General features: G+C 43.7%; 1 protein-coding gene across 2 annotated transcripts in view; it reads left to right on the top strand.

The window, feature by feature from the left end:
- The window catches only part of EYA2 (EYA transcriptional coactivator and phosphatase 2), a 319,923-nt gene that overhangs the window by 236,422 nt on the left and 59,491 nt on the right, over positions 1–24,010 (top strand). For both annotated transcript variants that reach the window (XM_069651298.1, XM_069651299.1), the window contains exon 10: positions 19,957–20,046. In XM_069651298.1, the coding sequence (XP_069507399.1) occupies positions 19,957–20,046 (90 nt within the window). The remainder of the gene's footprint in view (positions 1–19,956; positions 20,047–24,010) is intronic.

The following is a 24,010-nucleotide window of genomic DNA, read 5'->3' as shown; positions in this document are numbered from 1 at the left end:
GAGCCCTATGGGGGCTCATTTGGGAATGGGGAAGAGCCTTGGTGAATGGGGAATTACCGCCCCGCCAACCTTGGAATGGGGCGGTAATTCCGCCATCCACCAAGGCGCTGCCGGTCCGGGTACGGCGTCAACCAAGGCGTTAATAGCGCCATTGGTTAGCGCCGTACTCGGAATGAGGCCCTATGTCTCTAGTTTGAATGTGTACCCAGATCTAAGTGACACCTGGGCGTGTATGGTGAAATGGTGTTTCCGCGTTTGCGCTTAACACTCCCCCATACAGGAGTAATTGCCAGAGGTGTAGAAGGAGGGAAAAGAGAGAGGCAATGGTACAACGAGTGTATCCTCCTACACCAATTACAAAAGAGATACTGCTGCCAGACTTTCTACCAACTGCATTCTACAGCCAGCATGTCTTTACACATACATGTGCAAACTCTTAGTGCGGAGGGATTCAAATGGGCGTTGGCATTATCTTGCAGCTTTAGTTTTCTCTTCAAGAAAAAAAGTACATCAATCGGTAAAATGTAGTCCTTAAGAACTGTCAATCCATCAAAGTGTTGTTAAAAAACTATTACTTAAATTACTTAAATCTCTAAATTAGACAATTTCTCATTGACATATAGTTGTCCTGATTCCCAAAAGGATGTATACACATTTTGTTTTAGACAGCACTGAATTCTTAATATTTATGAAACCTGCATATGAAACATTGCACACAGTTATGATCATGTAAATGCAGTATCTTCCACATTGATTTCAATTACACGTGAACTCTTACACTAGCATTGTTACAGGAAACCAAAGAAAATCCTGCGTGAAAAAGGAACGTGTAGGCTACTGTTTTAGGGGACCCTGCAGCATATGCTTGTATTCACATCTATACTTAAACAGAATGTGGGTTGATATGAAGCGCACTGTGATTGTGACTTTTGCTCACACCTATTAAGTGCTCCATCAAAATATATGAAACACACTTTTAGTCGTAAATATGTTAGAACTGGATATTCTGTGATACATTTGAGAAGGGACTACCTGATAAAGGTCCTGACGAGGCAGTTTAGGCATCATTGGGAGGCCCACTGATTTGTGGAAGGCCACATGCTCAGAAAACCTTCAAATAAACCCCTATGAAAATAAATCCTCTAGGAAGATGAATGGCTCAGAGAAAGTCTCCCCAGAAACTCCTCTGATAGTCTGGGGGAATCCCAGCAGCAGAAAACCGCCCAGACCTACGCCAACACAAACGATCCAACACCTTCGCACAACGGCAACACAAATGATCCAACACCTTTGCATACGTCAGAATAGACTGCCACATCAGTTTACCGAATAGTAATCAGGACATCGATGTCCAGTGTTTCTTCTGAAGAACATGTACCAATATGGCGTAAATGATTATATTGCAGAAGGCCTGACTGGTATTTTCCACACTGGCGAAGCAGGGCAGATTCCCAGACAGTGAATGAACACCTGCACTGCTACAGCCATACCCACCAGGAGAAGAAGACACACCAGCTGGTGATCATTTTTCTGGTCCGGGATATGACATAACGTGCTTGCGTGTGATGATTCTAGATGGGTCCATTAAGACAGAATGGAACATTACAATCAGCATATTCCTATTGATACAAATATGTTGTGCATTATGATGTGGGTAACACGGGGATTGGAGATTTTAGTCCTGCATACATCAACGTTCAAACTATATGCACAAATATTGGGAGACACAAGAATGCATCACCAACCTTCAACCCCGCTCCCCCCTCACCCCTCCACTGGTTCACAAGATCAAAAAAGACTTCCTGTCCAGCTGCTGAATGCTGTGCTTGGCGTCATTTCTCCTTTCTTGGCAAGGCGAAACATGCCAGTTATGATGTTTGGTAGGTCACTCTTGCTGAAAGATTGAGAAATGTATGTTTTCTGCTTTCACACTATTACATTTGGATTTTCGTTCCACTATGTAAAATGAAATTACACTTCTCTTCTCCATGATGGAAGTACATGTAAACACATACTCCAACTGCATGGGGGAAGGGCCTTCTCAAAGTGACCAAGCAAAACTGTGTTACCATAAGCAAGGTTATATTTGTTGAAAATTACATTCATTTATTTTTTCAAAACAACCCTACTGCAAAATGTAATTCCAGGTGATACATTTGTGATAGTGATTAAACTTTTGAACAGACTTCTGTTCAAGTTGGGACTCAATCCTTGAGGCCCAAAATACAAAATGGGAGATTGGAGGCAATTATGAAAACTGGAACCTAAATGACATATTTCCACTCTTACCAGTACATACAATTCTTACAAAAAACCAACTATCAAATAACAGAATATTGAGAATATCCCTAAAATGTAACCCACGTTATTCGCTGGCTGTTTCCTTTGTTAACTCCTCAAATGCTGCTGGCTAATTGTTTTCCTTCCGTCCTGGTTGATAGTTCTGGTTACTTCTCTGCCCGACACATGAAAGAAACTCATTACTGCTGCTAATTGTTCCTGTCCTGTTTCTTCTTTCCATCCCCCTCATGTCCCTTCTGACAGCAGAGCCGTTGAAAGAGCAGCTCTTCGACCTGTTCAGTGATCCCCACTTCCTCCAAAGGAGTTTGATCAGTTTTCACTTGTGGCTAGCGATCCCTGGGGTTCCCTGCCATTATCTGCAGCTGGTGGAACATGCGCTCAGATCGCTGTCATGCGTGCATGTGCACACAGCAGAGACTAGTAATGGCTGCCCACATGGACACGCATGTATGCTATTATCACGTGTGACTCCTTCTGGCTCCACCTGCTCTTTGTTGGTGCAAAAGAGCAGGCGTTCTCCAAGAGGGTTCCAACCTCTCCACCTGCACGAAATGTTGATGGCGTGGAGGCGGGTAGACTCCCTGCACGGAGTGTGCAAACGCACAGAGTGGATTTCCAACTGCGTGCACCGCTACATCTAGGGGATCCATATCAAAATGCCACAGGGGTGCAAAAACAATTGGTGCGCTTTCCAGCGTCCGTGCAATTTTTCACAGCCATCAAAATGAGGCTGTATGTTTGGCGCTTACTGTTATCCAGTGCATTCCAGAAGCAATGAGCAGTTGGTGAAATGTGTCTTCATTGACATGTTTTCCCCTCATCAGTAGTCGCCAGATAATGATTCGGATAATATACAGTGCTGCATGTGTGGAAATCCACAAAACTGAATTACAACACTGTCGAAAAATTGAAATGAAATTTGCAGAGTTCCTTTTACTTTTTAATTTCAGAAAGGTACAGAAAGCTTTAAAACGGCTGTTGCAGTCAAATGTCAAGGATATTCATTAAAATGCTTCAGGAAAGTCAGGCATTTTCTTTGGTGCACATCAGCCAATCAAAACAGCAGATCACATCTTGGTCAGTCATCATTGAATGCGCGTCTTCTTGATCCACAATGGGCCTGATTTACGAAGTGTTTTTCAATGGGTTATTGCATTTGTAACTCTGGCCCAATGCATGTTATCAAACGCATGAAAATTGTTTTAAAAAAAATACAAGTGCACAGCTATGCGACCTGCACCATCAACTAGCCCAATCCACAAAAGCTCAGGGCAGACCATGAGCCATCGGCTCGCTAGCGCAGTGACGTTCTTTTCCGAAGGATGAACTGAAAGGTGTACTACGGCGTTAACGGGAAAATCGACTCTATATAATTGACTTCTTTATTTTGTTTTATTTTATTGTTTATTTATAACGTGCAAGTGATTTCTAAGTGAGGGATCGGGATTCAAACCTGTGTTGCGCCGCGTCATCTTGCTTCCAAGAAAAACGCGTTGGCCCTGAGCTATGCTTCTTCCCTTCTATGAGAATGAGCACAGGGATGGCGCCCGAAGCTAATATATCATGAAAGGGTGGACTTGAAAACAAGTTATGCATCCCCCATATCCTTCAGCATCCAAATAAGTGCATGTATAATCATCTCTGGGTGTGTTTTATAGGGCGCTACCTGTTTGCGTCACAAACACTTCCAAGAGCTTGTTCTCCAGGTGGAGGGTATCAAGCTCGAAGGTCAGATCTCATGTTGAATTATCCACGTTGAATGTTTTATCAGCCGAGGTTTTAATTTGCTTGGAGTTTGATGAGTTTTGATCAGATGAAATGTCTCGGGTTGGTGGGATTCTCTCCATTAGCCGGGAAGAAGGACTTGGCCCTGCCAGCTAAGGGGTGGAGGTTATTCTTCAGTTCCTTCCTCGAAAAAAGCATGAGCACTTAGACTTCACATAGCATACCCATAGGTAGCGCAGGCAGGGCCAGTGTCACATGTATGATGTCACGAGCAGTGATGGAAAAAGCGCAGTCGCCGCATGGGGAGAATTACATTCTTCATGTATTCAACAACAGTTTAAAAGGGGTGAAGAGGCCTGAAGTGGTTCATTCAAGAGGGGCATACATTATTTGTTTTGTTTATAATACAGACTTTTGCCTGGACTCTTTCCAGATTGTGCGGGTGTTTCTTATTCATATTTTCCCTTTATCATAATGCCCGCCTAATTCCATCACTCCCTGTTCGTTTTTCTTTTAACACAATGTTTCCCTCGTCTTTCCCTTTTCTGTTCAGTTCATCCTCTCCCTTTCTCATTTGTCTGAAGGCAGGTGTTGGGTGACACATCCATTACTCCAGCGCCACCTAACTGTTGCCCCTCCTCATTTCAGTTCTACTTGCTACCACTCTTTTGCCCTCAGTAACACCCTACCACCGGCATTTCCTTCCTAAGCTGTTCCAAAACATTACGCCAATCCCTACACTAAAACCCACCCTGAAACTCAATCTTTTCTTTCTTACCGCAGCCCAGCACATGGTCCCACCCCTCCACTCTGCTCCACCTCCTTGGTATGCTCGCAGTGCACTCCAGCTGCCAGTAAATAACTAATTGAACATATTGCAAATAGCTTGGATTGTCTGACGGGACTGTCCCCAATCATTGTAACCAACTAATATTCTCCCCATTATCAACTGGATCTCAACCTGCTCAGTACCCACCAGTGCTAATCTGTTACTAAATAAATAACAAATGTTAAGGTAGGCCCAAGTACACCAATAAGAGAAACAACTCAATAATGGAGTAATTCCAAGTGCACGAGAAAACCCAGCTTTATTTGGATACAGCATAGCGTACAAAAGACATCTTCAAAATGGTGTTGGGAACAACAAAGTTTTAAACTAAATTATCGTCATAGCTGATGTCATAGTAATCATAAAAATGTCTGCTCTGTGACTCGATTGGTTAGTGGAATATAGAACACATAGTTATCTATAGGTGAACCTTTTACTATTGTTTCTTTGACAACTAAGAACTCCTCGTAGATACATGCGTCCACCAATGATACATTTCAATCTATCATGCCATTGGTTGGCACTCTAATACACTAGTCGATAAGAGGAATGCAATTCGATTGATCAGTTGTTTGCTCATCTGACCTGGAGCACTTTCATGTGGTGCCAACGTACATGGTGGGGAAGGAGAGGTGGGAGAACCGTGGATGAACCCCTATGATCCCGTTTAAAGAAGTTACTCCCTTCTCATTCCCAGACCTGAGAACTTATCTGCCAGGCTGCTCATGGCCTTGGCATACTGTCTATATGTCTGGATGTACTAACGAAGTGGCAGGTGCACTATCTAATTGGAACTGGAATAAATTACCATTGGTTCAATCACCTGGTAGAAGACCACTGTTCAGAACTCAATTCTGTCGATTTATTGGATTTTCTGCTATTCTAAAATGTATGTTTTCTTTTGATGGCCACTTGGGGCTCTGTGTAGTCATTCATTATGTGATCAATTGGCACTTTAGCTAAATGCACCTGGAATTCAAGGATATATCTTCTTCTCACTGCTACCAATTGAAACTAATTAACTTGGATGATTGCATGCTGTGTGCCATGGGAAACGTTATCTGGTGCAGCTTCATTTTCTAAGCAGAACTCCCCTCGGCACATTGACCTTGCCGCTTGGGCTATAGTCTGAGCATCGTGAAGCCTGGAACTTTGTGTTAAGCAATTTTATATCAGGATGCAGTATTTGAGGATTAAGGCCTTGCAGGTTTTGGTCTGGGTAATGGCGGTACTTTTGCTCTCTCTCTGCTGCGTTAGTGGTCTTCGTGTCTTTTTCATGCCGCCATTTAATTATTCTCAGCCCATGTATACTACAACCTTTTCCTCCCTCCCCATCTCTACACTACTTGAATAACCCTGTCTCTCGGTATTCTGCAACCTTTCATTACTTCTGTGAATGCAAACTACTTCTCACCCTACTTGTGTCGCACAACCTATTCTACTCTTCATGGCGGCTGCGTGACCATTGGTGTTTTACTGAACGTTTTTCAGACCCAGTTCCACTCTCATCTCCATTATCAGACAAATAAACTTGTTATTGATATGCTGATTTTAAACCAAGGTGAAGCTTGAACAAAAAAGACAATGTATCTATGGCCAGTACATGTGTCTGTGATCTTTTTAAATTTTAATTACTCTCTTTGCCCTCCTCCCCCATGTCTTCCTTGTCTCTCTTGTCCTGTCTCATTTCCAAAGATTATTCTAATACAGTTTACAACTGGAGATAAGGGATGGAGAATCACAGGTTGGAAGCCAATGAAGAACTTAGGTCTTTGAGTGGATCAACCTTCTTAATAAAGTAGTTTTGGTTCCCAATACTGAGGCTCATACTTGTTAATTTTGACCACTAAAAATGCTGAAATCAAAGGTCCGAAAATACAATTTATTTTGATTTCTGTGACTTTATTCAATTCCTCAGTCTGTGCATAGATTTATGGGTGTGGCAATGTTGTTGAATAATAGACGGCAGTTGGATTCACAATGGCCATGAAATTAACAATCAGTCTACTGAAATTCTTTATATGGGCATTTTCCGCCTAGATGTTAATTGTGGCTATCCCAAAAACCTGTCTGGGAAGTTCAGTGTGTCCACAAGCCCATCCCTAGCAGATATGTGCCTAGGCTGTACTGCATGCTGGGAAGTTCAATGTGTCCACAAGCCCATCCCTAGCAGATATGTGCCTAGGCTGTAATGCATGCTGGGAAGTTCAGTGTGTCCACAAGCCCATCCCTAGCAGATATGTGCCTAGGCTCTAGGCTGTAATGCATGCTGGGAAGTTCAGTGTGTCCACACGCCCATCCCTAGCAGATATGTGCCTAGGCTGTAATGCATGCTGGGAAGTTCACAAGCCCATCCCTAGCAGATATGTGCCTAGGCTGTAATGCATGCTGGGAAGTTCAGTGTGTCCACAATCCCAGGATAATGCCACGTTTGACTCGAAGCAAGCACAAATCTTACAATCTATGCAGAGGACCCTGACATGTCATTCAAATTGACTTGCGTCAGTGAATACGATTTACATTTCTCTAAAAAATGTGTACAGAATGATACACTGTCTTCAAATTTCCCTGGCCCAAGGTTTGGGCTGCTAGTCACTACACTGGACGCTTTAGGCCGCTGGCCAATAGCAGCACGGAGTACAAACTGAACCGGAGTGCAGGGACAACATCAGTTTGTGGTATTTTTAATGACAAACAGATTGCTTGGCCACTTTTTTTTTTACAAGAGGGCAGTTGGTTACTGTCAAACTTATGCGAATATCTCAAGCCATATTTGCATCATAGAATATCATCATAGAATATGGTTCAACACAGCAATCTCATGCCACACAAAAAGGTGGAGATGGGGCTGTAAGTGCGCTGGACGCAGCTGGGGCTCAGTCCAGCAGGGTCCAAAAATGTCCCTCGCGGCGTGACTCTTCCCAGGCTCCTCGACGAGATTTAGTCAATGAAAAGGTGATTAGTGTCGACACAGCTTCTCAGCAGTTTCCATATTTACAATCGCATCACCCATTTCAAACATTTAGGGTTAGGGTTATAATAACTCGAAGGTTAAAAAATAATATAGAAAATACTTTGATTTGTGTAAATATTATATTAATGGCTTGCAGTTGGAATGGTGTAATAAAATGACGTAATCCACATGAATCATGGATTTCCGTCTAACGAACTGGTCTATTGCAAAGTGTTTTGACATATTCTGATTTGAACTCGTTTTTGTAGCTGAATATTTGTATTCTAGTCGACGTTTCGACTGCTGATTGTATTCTATTTAACAGTAAAATATATAGATGTGACATTTGTATGCAAATATGAAAACTCAGCTGCATCTGTTTGGCCATTCCTTTAGTTGCATAGGTCACAACCTTTTAAGGTTTCCTTAAATAAACACTTGTGATGGATGTGTTAGGCTCCGCCCACCCCCACGGTACGTTGCATGGCAATACGTTTGGGCCACCCTCCATTTCTTAACCCATATAAAGCACTGGCAGACACCATTTATTTGCCGTGTAAAACGAAGACATACGAGCAAGTCTGTTTTTTTTTTAGGAAGTTGTACCTTTTTCCTTCATTTGCGCTGTGGTGGAAACCGCGACCATTCTTCTCTAATTTAAGTGCCGCGCAGAAAGAATGCTTGATAATTAGGTTATAGTGCACCCCCCACCCCCTGTCAACAGAGCCTGCCACAAAGGTTGATTGAAGTGCAGAGTCTGCCTTCAGCCTCTTTACTCAGAAAACCCTAATCTTCTGCCGACCCCCCGCCACAATTACAATGATCTGACGGAAGCAGCAGAAAATGAGGACCACGTACACAGAATGCTGGAGTTTCCGTCTGATTGCGCATTTGTTTTGGAAAGAAGCCACCCGCATACAATCAGTGGAAGTGGGGTCGCCTCCTTACCTTTATATGTGAGCTTCCCCGGCTGATGAATTCGTTCTTCTACTTTAATCCTTTCCTGTTGTGTGGTTTGCCTAAAAACGCAACTAAGAAAACAGTCCTCTGTGTTCAGTGATGTCTGATTTCAGATGACGCATTTAACCCGTGTGAAAGATGCCTTTATTGTGGCCTTAATACTTAATAAAGGCACCCCTCCCCCACTTGATTTGCTGTCCCATTGCCCACAGCTCCTATAACCAGGAGCCATACACGTGCCATAAAATCGACTATTATTCTTTTTTATTTTTCGTTTTCATTTTTGGGAAGGTTTCGTGAAGGGCATTAACAGTGGCGCACCGTGCAATGCGGCCGAGGAGGGTGCAGGAGAAGGGGAGAGTCAATTGTGGCCGTTCTGAGTTGCAGCTTCCGTCTTTGTCTACTTCGCCACGGCCTGACATCCTGCTGTAAGAGCAATTCATACCTCTATAATGGAGACACGCTGCTAGATCACTTAGGGCCCGATTAATGGAAAAGTGCCCATTTGTCCTGCAACTGCCGCGTGCCGAGAACAACACTGAGCGAGCTTTCGCGCAGAATAAAGAATGCACACCCCACGTATTCATGGAATTTACTTTGCAAAGTATCCATATTCGCAAGTCATGCTCGGAACACCCCTGACACTCCCCCACGCAAAGCATAAACAGCCAGAACAGCTACACTTGCACGTTCACACTGGCACAAATAGACCCCACCCTCAAACAGTGCGTGAGGACCCTTGCAAGCAGGCTTGCATCTCGGCGACCCTGCTCAGGGTCCCCCGTAACTGTTGCCGGCACCCCAACAACATGCGTATAACACGGAAAATATGCATGCAAACCCCTGTAAACCGGCTCTGCACCCCACTGCGCAGCATACGCGTCCATAAATCCGATTGGAACCCCATCTGCGTGTGCACACACCCCTAAATCCGACATGCAAACTCACCTCTGCGCTGCGAATCCTATGTGCAAGTGTCCTTACGCCAGCCTTGGGGTGGCAGAGAGATCGAGGGATTTGCGGGGGCAATTCACAAGTGAGCGGTTGCACTGTCACATCCATGAATACACTTTACCGTGCGCATTTGTGGGTGTGATATGGACTGCCTGCGGCCAGTACCTCATAACGCCCACTTTTTCCCTTGTTCTTCCTCATTTTTCGAGTTCCGTCGCCTACTCCGCCCTCTGCACAGACCTCGCCTACGCTCTGCATGGAGTCTCGCGCAAGGTACTCGAACGCTCATAGAGCCGTGCACGAAATCCACGCAAGTCCAAGGAATATCCCTTGCATTCAATTCCATGAATTAAAGAACGGGATTACACACGCAGTTTGGCACGCAAGTACCCTATTTTCCGCGCAAGTATTTCCATGAATCGGGCCCTTAGTCTTTAAAGTGTCATCGTTTTGTTATGTTCATCATGAAGCTCTCATTTGACAGACCTAAAAACCTGCGGAAGAAAAGCAAACTTTTCAGCTTGAGCAGATTCGGGTTCACGCACCCACTGGCAATAATATTGATTGTGATTTTGTTGTTTTTTTATTCAAGGGGTTCAGAATATTAATTTGATGGGCACTCTGAAAGCTCCGGAGGCCCGTGCTTATACAATGTTTCAAGATAATGGAATGCACCATGAGCACTGGAGTCTGCCTCAGATTAACATTTGTAGGTTAGTGGTTCCCCGATAGCCACGTCTTCAAGTGTCTCCTGAAAATGAAGTGGCCAGACTCATCCCGAATTGTAAAAGGTAAAGAGTTCTTCCAGACAGTCGAAGCCTTGACAGCAAAAGTGCGGCCACTCCATCTATGTCTCGGGAATTTAGCAGTGGTCAAGAGTTTAGCGAAGATGTCAAGTAATATACTGAGTGAAATGGGTCTTTGTTAAAGGTGAACCCGTTTTGTAATGAGCTTTATGCGTTAGTCACAAGGCTTTAAATTCCACTCTTAGCCACAGAAGGCCAATGCAAGGAGCGAAGAGAAGAGGAAATATGATCATATTGGATATGTTGTAATTTAGATGGAGATGTCTTTGGGAACACCAGGTTGACCGCATTGCAGTGAAACGTTGTTTCCACGTAGAGCGTTACCTTGCCAAGCGAATACTGTTAGAAATCGACAAACCAGCATTTCCTATACCTTTTACGAAGCTGTAGCTTACCTAGACAGTCTTCAACTGGCAGAAAACATGCTAAGAGACCTGAATCCTGCTCATCCAACTCTACAAAGGCATATGTGAACCGGAGTAGAAAACAAGATGGTGGCTGGGCCAAATAAAGGTTTGGGACAGCTCCCTGGGCCCAAAGTAGCTAGGTCAATCTCAATCATGCCTCAATTATCAAGCACATCTGTAACCACACACCAAGGGCACTGCCCAGGGTAAGCTCTGAAGCTCAGTCAGCAAGTGTGGGTTAGACGAGCAGGGGGATCAAGTTGGGCTCATGTTTGGTGGTGCTGGAGATTGGAGAGAGTTGGAGAAAGTGGTGGCTGGAGGCCAATGCATTTGGAAGGGTGACATTAGAGGAGAGCAGGTGGATCTGGTGAGATATCAGAAGTTGAAAGGGAGAAGGCAGGAAGACGGGGAGATTGAAAGTGAGGAGGAGGTGATAAGGCTAAGGGTGCAGGAGGCAGTTGTAACATCAGAAAGAGAGGTTGGAGTACAGCAGGAAGTGGTGAAATCTGAGGAAAAGGAAGAGGTGCAACATCAGGGGCCAGGTGATGCAGATGAAGTAAACCCGGCGAGAAGGCTGATATGGAGGAAATGGAGTAGAAACACTTGGTGGAAAAAGTGGTAGATGAGACGGGTTAATTGTACCATTGATGGGAAGAGGGGGTAGCCTACAGCAGATAGTGCCAACTGGGAATGGTGTTTGGGAAGTAGTAATGGAAGGGGGTGAAGATGCACAGGCCAGGTGGTGATCACATGATAGGGGAGAGACAGCCTGACATCTGGAGGTGACAGAGCTATAGAGGAGAAGTCAGGAACATCCGACCATGAAGGAAAGACTTAGAGTAAAGGTGGAGAGAATTTACCTAGGCAGATTGGAAAGGAAGATTCCAGCAGGCCATGTTGGCTCTAGGCAGGACCTGACAGTGAGAAGAGGAATGAAAGAGGGCCAGGGTGATTATCTTGAGATATGACAGGTGTGGAAAGAAAACGTAGAAAGAAGCCCGGATTAGGACGACACCTAGAGGTACCTCTCCAGTTCTCCCTGCTTGCTAGTCTCACCGACCCGTCTGCTGGCAAGACTACCAATCAGAGGGAGTCTTAAGGTACGGCTCCCAGAAAGCCTGCAACTACCTAACCCACAGAATAAGGGGTTAGTAAACCTTAAAACCTGCTTTTCAAAGAAAGGAGTAATAGAACATCTTTTGGAACTGTAAAGACCGGGCTAGGCATTCCAGAGTCCACAAGGGGCTGAGAGCCAGGGATGACCATGTGGGGTCGCTTACGGAGTGGGGGGGGGAGAGATAGTTACATGAAGGAGCAGAACCATCCTGGCTATTTCATTTTCCGAAATCTCATTCTTTCTATTTTAAGGGGATCCTTCTGTTCCCAAAATAAAGGCGTTGAAATCCAGTGTAAGGCCTTGGCATCCCTCTTGCTCCCGACATCCCAATGACCTGCATTCTGTTAAAAAGAGGCAGTTTGTGATGTTCTTATAAAATATGTTTTGGAAAGAAATTGTAGTAATCTTCTGTTTGAAAGTATTGCTACAGAATGTTTCTCCACATTTTATATTGTAAGGAAATGCAATTTTCTTCAGGAATCCGTACAAAATTCAAAGAAAAAAACGAATGGTAGATTTTGATCGAGTTTCAGCTGAACGAAAATTTTCAACAGCTGAAAATGTCAATCAAATCTACCATTATAGTGAACAAAGGGAGCGGGGGTCCCCCACACCTTTTTTCACTATAACAGCATTGGGTGTGGCGGGGATGTCCCCCGCAACCTAATAATAAAGTTGCCAAAAAAAACCAAAAGGACCATGCAGTGCCAAATTTCCATGCACGTAAACTCGGTTAAATAACTTTTGTTTTTTTCTCCCTCTGACATTTTGAATTCCAACTATTTATGGTAAACCTTTTCTCCATTTCCTAACAAAGGGAGCAATATGAGATATAGATGGAAATAGAAATTAGACAAAGTAACTGTGCTAGGCCACCAAGAGGGATCCCTTACCTTCTGTTTAGTGGTCACTCCATCTGACATGTGGCCTGGCCTTTTTTCTACGTCACATGGGTATGGTTTAAGCAATCAATGAGCGTTTCCGTAATTTCACAATCACTCTAGATCAAACAAATTCGTAGGAAATGATGGGTTTATACATGAATCGTTGTAAGTGTTATGTGACCGCACTGTAGCATACTCTCCCAAACTGCATCAAGTTTGATGGGGGATAGCAGAATGTTGGTTGTTCCAAAATGAAGTACATTTTGCCCATGAAGTTAGTTCACATTTTCCCCAGAGGAGTACTACATTTGACTACAAAATATGCCTTATTCATTTCCATAATGACATTATGCGCACATCCAAAATGTGCGTTAATGTGCTCCTTGTTGCTTGCTCTCTCACACATACGTACAGGCATAGAGTGACATTTTAGATCACCAGAGAGGAAATGTAACACTTGTTTGTGGAGCCACATTGGTACCCCCTCAATCATTTCCCATGTATGTCCCCATCCACCCACTCAATAAGTCAAATGACTTCGCAGCTCCCAAGCATGCCCAGAATGGTGGGACCCTCGGCCACCACTGGCGATGCACTGCTCTTGCTGTACACATCAGCATGCGCAGGTGGGGAGGAGAGGCTGTGGTGGCCACAGAAGGCCTCTGCTACTGGCCCACTGGGTATATACTTCAACTCCAGCAGGAGGTGAGGCGAGCTGCAGTGGCCACAGATAGAGGTGGGGGAGCCAGAGCCGGCTCGAGGCTGCTTAGAGCCAAATGTCTGGCTTAGGTTCAGCTTGAGTGGCTTTCTGAAAGAAGAGCCAACTGGAGCTGAGCCAAATACCACCTCATCCTCTGAAATATTCTAACTGTAAATTAAAGCGACACTGCCACCCAGTGACAGTGAAAATAACAGCATGCAGTCATCTTCTTACACAGAGTACTTTAATTGTCCTTTGCCAGAAATTGGTTGTTAGTGCAAAATTAAATGTTCTACCGGAGGATGTGTGGTCTGAAAGCTGCAAGATTGCAAACTCTACAACCAGAAAACCTGGCTCCCACACTTGACCAATCTATGCATCCCTGGGCACGTCACTGTTGTTAAGTGGTTCATATTTCCTTTATCATATGATAGGTTATTTATAACGCGCTTAATACCCAGAGGTTTCTAAGCGTGGACCCAGTGATTGAACCTGTGTTGCTCTGTGTCGTCTTGCTTCCAAGGCGAGCACGTTGCCCCTGAGCTATCCTCCTGAAAATGGCACCATTTTGGTAACTTGGAAGTGATTCTTCCCAATGCGCACTAAACAAAACGACCCACATATATAATGTATTATACTACAGTGTGTGCCCCAACGATAATACAAATATTGATAATTTATAATGTGCACACCAAAGGCTGAATTATTCCATAATTTGTTCATTGCTCTGTCAATTAAGAGCATTTCCCTCCGATCTCAAAAGTGAGATAGTTCACTGCACTGTTTAGTGATCAAGGGTTTGCCCGTAGAATGTTCTTTTACTGTATAAGGGGCTTTCAAGGACAATTTCATTTACTCGCCCCCTGGGCCATGGCCAGTGACCACGGGGTTGCAGCACACCACACAGTCTGTGAATGAAGCAGTGGGCGGTCACACTGGTCTTGGGCAAGAGTGATATTTGCCTAGAAATGAGGCTTTCCAACTGCCACACAACCCTTTCATTTTTCTCCACAATCTCCCACCACCCGGAACATGTGGGTGCTGCCTGTTGCTCCCACTTGTGCCTGCTGAAGGTCCACGGATAGCTCCTGTCGAGCTTGAGCCTGCAGGAACCTGTGCCCAGTAAAAAGGTTCAAGTTTGTGGGAAACAATGACAGTTAGTTGACTGTTTCATGCAGTTTTGTTGCTGTGTTAGTTTAAGTCTTGAAAGTACAGTTGCAAAACACATGAGATTGTCTATAGTGACATTACTTTGCATTCTGATGTGTATAGTTCCATTCAGCATGGTGAAAATGAAGCCATAATTATTCTTTTTGCTCAACATACAGTTGTGTGTGTACATTATATATTCTATATATATATATCAGGTTGGTTTATATTGGGATTTGTACACTTTTAAGTGCTCTTTAATAACAGTTCAATACTTTAACTTCTTAAAAATATACATCAACAAACATGGATGTCCACTAGAGATAGCAAGATGGGTGGATAACTGTTTAAGATTCAAACTCTGATCCGATCTCATTTTACAGAAAGTGTGTCATCCTGGACAAATTATTTAATTTCACTGTGCCATAATGTCTGAAATTGGGATGACTGGTATAGGTTTCCTGTTATAGGGGCTAGGAGGAAGGGCTTCTGGCATGGTTTTATGGGCAGGTAGGAGGATGCCATGTATTGGGTTTTTGGTGTGGGGGTTGATGGGGCAGGAATACAGGTATGGTTTGTGTGTTTGAGGGTGGGTAGGCAGATGCCAAGGTAGGTATCCTTTGCCAGATTGGTTACCGTTTGGCTCCTAGAGCCACAGCAGTTCCACGGCTCAGCTCTTCCCATGAATTATTTGCCCCCTCCCACACGCCTATACCACAGATGACCTTGAGTACTGGTCCACTGAGTATACACATTGCTAGAGCAGGAGGTGAAGTGAAGCTGTGGCCACAGCTGACCTTGGGTACTGCCCACCAGAGATGCATATCAGCCTGAGCAGGAGGTGAGGTTGGGGTGGCAGAGATTACCTTGTCTAATTGGCCCACTAGAGATACTCACCAGCTGCAACAGGAGGTGGGAAGGGGCGGTGCACACAGTTGGCTTTGGGTACCTGACCCCTGGGTAATACACATCAGTGACAGCAGGAGGTGTGGAGAGGTCGTGGCCACAGATGACCTTGAGAACTGCCCCACTGGCTATTGCCCTGCTGCCCGTCTATTCCGTCTTCCAAAACCACAAGGTAACAGGAGGAGAAGCAACAGCTGTTCTCGAAGCTGCCTCATATACTTTTTGAAACCAAATCACAGAGTAGATGACACAGACGTTTTTTTACACAAATAGCATATTTGGTCACAAATCTAAGCTAGTCTAGGATCAATTGTGTTCAACTATGGTCAACAAAAGTGGGACATGTACAGCATACAGAACCTGATTCTTAGGTTACAATGAGGAAGACTTTGAGGCACATGGGGCAGGGCTGTTGACCAGTCATATGAAGCATGCTGAAGCTCCTTAAAGAAATAGGCAGGTGAAACTCCTCCCGACTGTGACACGGTGCTTCCCCCCTTACAAATCCTTTCCCTAAATAATGTATGTATCTTTTAGTTGTGATGATGCCATAGCAGATTTCCAATATTGTACGCCATATCCGGAGAAACCATATTCTTCTATACAGTTTTTATAACCCAGTCGCAGACCGTTCCTATATGGCTAGGGGGTGGTTCATGAACTGCTTCAGTACTGCTGAAAATGCCAATCTTTGTTTGGAATGTTTGGCACCCATTTTGTTTTCCTTCATTGGATATAAATCAGTGCCGCCATATCAAAGACTGCTGTGCTAGATCTCCATACAAAAAACTTGTGTTGCAAATTTAAAACCCTATTTTGGGAGATATTTTTTAGAATGTGTCTAGTGGAAGCAAACCGCGAATACCCAGATGGTGATCCTGTTCATTTTTCTGGAAATATCATCTAGCAGTGAAATATGAAGGCAATATCCAACTCCGCTCTATCACTGTCTTTTCATCCGCTTTACAGTAGAGATGTATAAACCCCCACATCTGTGGTCATAAAATGACTGAACCAGTTCTACAATGTAAACTGAAGCTTCTCAATCAAGATAGAGGTCCTCTTACCATGTTTACTTTCTTTGCGCCAACTGACGTTTAAGCCCATCTCCCAATCAGTTAGCCGCAGCTCATCCATCTCCCAGTTTCTCAACTGCAGTTCCCCAAAACTGAAAAGTCACAATAATGTGTCCTGGGACCACTGCTCAGAGACTGGCTACGCCTGCTGCAATTAAGAGAGGAAAGGAACGGTTCGGGCTGGGGAATGGTGTGTACTTGTATGTAGGCCAGAGAGGGGGATCAGCGAGGTGGAGGCTAAGGAGGTAGACCAAAGCATTTAAGTGGCGGGTCGTGGAATGGAGCAGGATCTGAGGAGAAGTAAGAATGTTTATCGATATCCTCGTAAAGTACGTGCAGGTGACATATGTAAACCTTGTGAGGAGAACAATAGCTTGCTTGTTGAGACGGGAGAGACACGGTCTCTGAGGGGCCTCGATTTGTAATTAAAGCGGACCGAATGAGACAAGGTCATTTGTTGAGAGAGTACCAGCAAAGGTGTCATACATTGTAATATTTGGTCAGGTGTGTGGACCATACCAGCTGACGGTGCCTTGGCCAGGATCTGAGTCAATGGATACAACATACTTCATTAAGCTCTTACAGCACCTCTGTCCATTTATATCATAGAAGAATGCAGAGGTCTTAGCTAGAGTCATTGTGGGTTCTAAATTGGACTATGCTTGTAGCCTCCTGGGTGGCATTGCGGAATCTGACCTCCACTGCCTGCGGGTTATTCAAAATGGAGGGGGGAGAGCGGTGAAGGGTCTGAGTGGCAGGGTCCAGATATCAGATGCCAGGCAGAGCCTGCATTGACATGCAAGAGTGCGCTTCAGGACGATTCTCATCACCCACAAATGCCAGTCTACTTAATGAAAGCAATTGAAAAAAAAACAAATGAGTAGATCATTAAGATCAAACAATACAAATGTCCTTAATCCACGGGGGGAAGCTTGCTAAAACCCACAACTGCACTTTCAACTTCACAGCCCCAGCAGCCTGGAATGCTTTGCCCCCAGATATTAGAATGACTGAATCCACAGAGGTCTTCAGGAAAAAACCGAAGAAGCTACTCCTCTGTTAGATTCTTCTGCCTCTGGTCAATCATCTGCGTATATCACACTGGTTTAATAAATTCCATGATGTGTCTTGCTCCCTGTCATGTATGTCTGCTATGTTTGCGCCCTTAAGCCTGAGAGTACCCGGAGCGCAATACAAATGTATAAACATAAACAAACAGTAGGAATGTTATATATATATATATATATATATATCTCAGCTATGCACCAGCAGTTGGAGTATGGTATACAACAGCGAGGAGAGGGCAAGACATCACATCCTAATGGAGCAGGGGTGTTCTAGCTAGGGTTGCAGGGCATCCATGCAGTGTGTGTCAAGTGAGCAAAGGTGGCGCCAGTGCATGCCAGTCAGCATGTATGAGACTGGGGATAATGCTCTGAGGGCGTCAGCCAATCCAGAAGCGAGATAACATGTTGGTAAAGCTGAAAATCCAGCGTTGTCTATATGACAAAAGCCACAGCGAAGACTGCTGGAGAAACTGCTTCTTACTGCTTGACAAATGGGTTTGCCCTCACTGTGGAAGGCTATTGGCAACATACAGTACCCATCCAAAGTTCAATATTATTTTGGTGTTGGGGGGTATAAATGTTTAATATTTTCGGTAAAATACTGGTTAGTTTTGAGCGCACATGAAAGCAATAAAAGATTCTCTAAATGCCTGTTTTTATGTAATATTTCTGTGTACTGTATGTTATATGTTGGCGCCTTGAAAATGCTTTTCTGGTAATAGGTTGCACTTAATAAATACCTCTATCTATATATCTGTTGTGTTACTGAATGGACTACATCTTAAGCACACCTCTAGTTGTTGCAAGATTCTCAAGAGAGGACAGCTTGCTTAATTGCAAATCTAAGTGGAATTAAAAAAAAACGTATTGGAAAGAAACTGAAAATAAAAAAATGGAAACCATTAGAACAGCACATTAATTAGGGAAAACTCTAACTTAAAGAGGGAAATATGAGAATGTCTCTTTAAATCTATTTTCACTTTGTTTCCACTATTATTCCCCTTTTCTGTGTTGATGTATATTATGTGATTGGAACCGCATAGATAACTATGCAATGCAATTTTAGTGACCGAGTGACAACCTCAAGTATGGGATGAGTGGGGCATGGTACATAACAAGATATGCATATGGTACAAGGAACACATAAACGTGTGAGCCAGTTCGTTTCAGAGTGCAGCAGGCCAAAACCTGCAGCTGTGACAACGAGCAGCGTGGGATGCCTCTTGGGAGCTGGGATTGTCTGCCTCATGGAACGGGTATATCCCACCCCATCTTAAGGGTGGGATATGATATGATATGATATGATAGGTTATTTATAACGCGCTTAATACCCAGAGGTTTCTAAGCGCGGACCCGGGGATCGAACCCATGTTGCTCCGTGTCATCTTGCTTCCAAGGCAAGCACGTTGCCGTTGAGCTATCCTCCCGAGTGCGAGTCCGAGTACCTGGGAAAACAAAAGAATCAATACAAAGTGTGTTCGAGATTTGCTACAAGTATGGCCAATTGGTGTCATCAATCGAGGTAGGATGAAGACTTGAAAAATGGAAGCAGCTGGGTAAATGTTGCCAGCTTTACCAGCTTTTCGTATACACACCCGCGTGTGCAGCACAGGATTGTGAGGGATAGGAATACACTTTTACATTTTAATGATTCCAAAGTGTGCCACATGGTACTTTGGACAACAAAGCTGGGGAGAACCCATACCAAAAGGTGATAGCACTGTTTTTTTCTTTTCACAATTGATTTCTGTATCAATTTCAACTCGGCTGCTTTGATTGACACATCAGAAAGGAAACCACAGGCCCAATAGATCTTTTTATGATCGGGATAATTAGGTTTTTAGGGCAAGGCAAAATAGCTGATCTGCTTTATTTCCAGTCTACAAGATGTGTTTCTTGGGCTAGTAGCTAGTAGGAAAAACATCTCAACCATGGATTGTGTGTTCAAATATTGTGAAAACTCTCAAGAGCCACATTTTTATTCAAATGCTGTTGTTTGAAATGCGTTTATAGCAAGCGAGAGGGAGAGAGATCTAGGTCTGTGCTTGCAGAATGTCCATATTTTGAGCCAGAGGGAAAAGCGAGGAGCGTGCCTGAAACTATGCACTTATTTTTATTCCAGGATACCACGACATCAGTGCGCGTTGGCCTTATGATGGAAGAAATGATCTTCAACCTGGCAGACGCACATCTGTTCTTTAATGACCTGGAGGTATGTAGCTGCTTATTTGTGTTAGAATCTTGCCACTTAATCACCTGCATCTGGTTTGGAAGCTATGGTTTTTTATATTATTCCTACCATGAGACATTTGCTGCTGAACACAAGAAGTCATTACCAGTGACCAGCGATAGGTTATTGAAAGCAGACTCGCACCGTGATTATCTCCGAGACTTCCCTGCTCGCTGAATGCTCTTTAAAGTCAAATTGATGTCAGCGTGCAGTTCTGGTAATCTAATAAGGAGAACATCATGTCTTCCTTTCTAAATTTACTATTTAATTAGTTTATTAAGTTAAGTGATCTGGGATGCGTGGGGGTCTGCTATGATTACTAGCGATCAGAAAGGTAGGTTCTCTCTGGCCCTTAATTCCCTTGCAACCTAAAAGAAAAAAACAGAATTATGGCAGACTAAAAGTCTTGCACTTTAATCGCCTTCCCTGTGTTATTTGCTCACTTGCCTTGCCTGGTTGGATACCAAGATCTAAAACAAAACTGTTTTTATAGGTTTCTTTTTTTATGTTCTACATTCTCCACTAATAAAACATCACTAACCTCATATAAAACTTGATGATGCAATCCTGTACTTTAAAAAAAAGTGTTTACTATTCACTCCAAACTTGCTTTTGCAAATAAATAGAAACATTTTTGAAATGGTATTGTTTTAATGGTTTATTTGCATTTATGATTTCACAATCGCCCTGCGATTTTTAATTAAAAAAAGCGTTTTTATTTTGTTTCAATGAAATACAAACCAACATTTGTATGCATGCGAGATGCCCTAAATTGGCAGATTCCGTGTATATGGCCTATTTGTTAATCTCGTCGATTTACTTAAGGTTTGTTGATGCCACCACGTTGTTTGAAGTACCAAGAAGAATTAGAGCAGGTAGTAGGCAAAATAGAGTGTTGGCATCTGGAAGGGGGAGTGGACAGGACTCTGGGTGGCAGGAGGCACGTTTATCTGGAAGTTCCTTAGGACTGGATTGAGCGACTTTGCACATTTTCCAAAAATCTAGTAGCCGTGGCCAGGAAGCCTTGTTCTGTGGCTGCTATGCGTTCTTGAGGTAGCTGGAGCGAAAGGTCTTGTGGTAGTCACACATTTCAGCAGTGATTGGTTTAGGCTTTCACCCGGTCTTTCCTTCTCTCCTGTACCACTAGCTGATGCCAAGGAGTTTAGAAGCACTGACGTTCACAGTGTCTAGTTCTGCTGTCCTATAAAGGAGGGTGAGCCGGGAGTGGACCCTGCCATGCAACATAACCATGACATTATGAGGTGGCCCCTGTATATTATCCAGGAGGAGACCCCGTTGCTCAAAGCCAAAGCTCGGGCGGCACTTGCTGTGTTGTGACTGGCCTACAACAATTCTTCTGCTAAACAAAGTCTGCCAAACGGGAGATTTCTTAAGATGAATGTTTCAAATGATTGCTTTAAAAAGACACAAAAGTGCCCTACGTTTGCAAAAATAACAAGGGGTATGGCAGTCTGTGGCCTAGAGTTCTTAATAAAGAGATTACGACCACCAACCTCTGTCACTTGGACCACCAAAGAGTCAAGATAGTGATCCAAAACTCTTATCACAGTTCCGCCTTTCCAAACTGCGGATCAAAAAATAACAGCATCTGATGTCCTAATGCTTTTAATACACATTTCTAAAAAAAAAAAAAATCTTTTAAAGGCTACCAAATACCAGACTGTAAACATCTGTTTAACGTCAGTATTACAATCAAAAATCTCTCCCGTGCGCATGCTTCAAGATGGCAGACTGTTGGTAAAACTCAGCAATAAGGTTAATTTCAGATGGCACACAGAGCGAAAGATAATGGAAAACACATCAAAGAAGAGTTAGAGCACATAGTTAAAAAATGAGAAAATGCATTTACTGGCAAGACAAAGCCACAAAGAAGACTTCTTCTTGGCATTCGTTCTAATTGAAAAAACCTGGCAGTAAAAGTACTACATTTATTTAAAACACACCATTGATAATTTGGACCATGTTGTACAAGGACCGGGAAAACGCATGCAATTTGCTGTCAGGATGAACCGCAGGCAAGAAACAGTTTGTACTCCTAACCAGAGCACAACTGAACACAACGTGAAAAGAGTCCTAAAAGACGGGGTGCGATGTTTACTTATTGTGGTGAAGGGATAACGAAACACAAGGACACTGGCATAATCCTGTTTACACAATTTGGCGAGTATTGCCCGTGTCATCACAGCAGCAAAGTTACTAACATGTTATGCGAGTGGCCTAATCGCCTTCTGAGTGTCCCGACGATTGAGGGAGTGTACTCTGTGCAAGGACCCCCGTTAGCATCACCATTTTCTGTGCTCGGCATGGATTGCATTTTACAGCACGTTCTCCCAGCCAGGCTCGTGCTGGCCTGTGGGGGGGGGTATGTGGCAATGCCCAAATTGCAGGTCCAACATGCTAGTGTGGGCCAGATTTAGTTAGAGGCAGCGGTTTTTGGCCGAGGTGAGCTAGTTTAACAGGCTACATGGCTGTGAAGCGAGTACTTTTGGCCAGTGTTACTTAATATGCACAATTTGCAACTCATTTTACCTAAAAACGATCTCTTGGGTACTTCTCAGACTGTCGCAAAAGGAACGCATTTTTATTTGGGAATGTAGACCACTTTTTGATTGGTGCCTGAGACATTTTTATGCCCTGCTCCGACCATGATCCAAAGTTCAAACGGCCAAGAACTGCACGACACATGTCATCCTTGGACTTCACGGGCCAATTACATTATCTCAGAAATGATGGGCCTTCTCATTACAGAAAAAACTACCACCAGAGATAAAATTGCTGCTTTACCGGCCAATACTGCTAATTGTTACTACAGATTATTGCCGGTGGAATAAAATTACTACCAATGGTAAATTGGTGTTTACCACCAGAAGCAAAAATGCAATTTTATATATTTAGATGTATTTAAATTCCAGGAGTTGGCATGATACAGCCTGGCTGTATTTTGTTACCAAATGGGATTGTGAAGGGTAGAACAATTCTGCACGTTGTTTTATTATTTTTAATTTTTTCCCCATGATATTCAATAACACCAGCACTATTTACCACTGGCGTTAACCCGGCAAATTGGATTTTATTTGCAGAGCGCATTTCCCCTTTCTGTAATGTGACTTTCAGTAAAGCTGAAATAATTAACTGCACCGCCCATTCTGTAGCCTGTCCTCCTTGATTTACACTGTTCCATTGGCTACCAATCAAGGAAGAGGACGAAATTCAAAACTCGGGGGTCGATCACCAGGCATCGCATGGAAGCACAGTGGAATACCTCACCACGGTCTTCAGTTCATGCAAGACGCTGGTCACCTGCAGCCCCGACATTTTTGCTTTTTAATTTATTTGGTGATTTGTACAGCACCAACACATGCAAAACTAAAGCTCATTTAAGGGTTAAAACTGCCCGTTTAACTGGCTAAATACAACCCGTTTGTCAGAAAACCGTGATTCACAAAGCCCCTCGTCTAGTCCTGCCTCCCCTTTATTCACAGGTTTGAAGAAGACTAGGAAACAAAGCCAGTAAAATAAGCTTCCATGTGTTTGATAGCCAAAGTAACTTTGGGTCTCACCCTAAGTTACTAGGGTAATCCAGATGTGGAGCCCTTGCTCACGATTCTTAGAGAGGCACAGCTCCTCCCTACTGATGAGGTCCAACCAGACCGAAACACGTGTCTGTGGATGCTGTTGGTACTCTTGTTCAGAGAAGAATTGCCTAGTATTTTGGTGCTGGATTGCCCCAGGACAGGACAAAGACTGATATGTTTGGGATATTTCTTCTCTGTGAAAGATAGTGAGCTAAAGACTCTGGGTAAGTCTCTCGTAACCAGGACTAATGTCTGGCAGAGGGACTCCCAGGACTACCCTTGTTAATTTGCATATTTAAGTGACTTTGGGTCTCACCCTAAATTACTAGGGGAATCCAGACGTGGACCCC

This window comes from Ambystoma mexicanum, chromosome 3p, assembly GCF_040938575.1.
Source record: "Ambystoma mexicanum isolate Mex_15411 chromosome 3p, UKY_AmexF1_1, whole genome shotgun sequence".
NCBI lineage: Eukaryota > Metazoa > Chordata > Amphibia > Caudata > Ambystomatidae > Ambystoma > Ambystoma mexicanum.
This window is presented reverse-complemented; position numbering and strand designations above follow the sequence as displayed.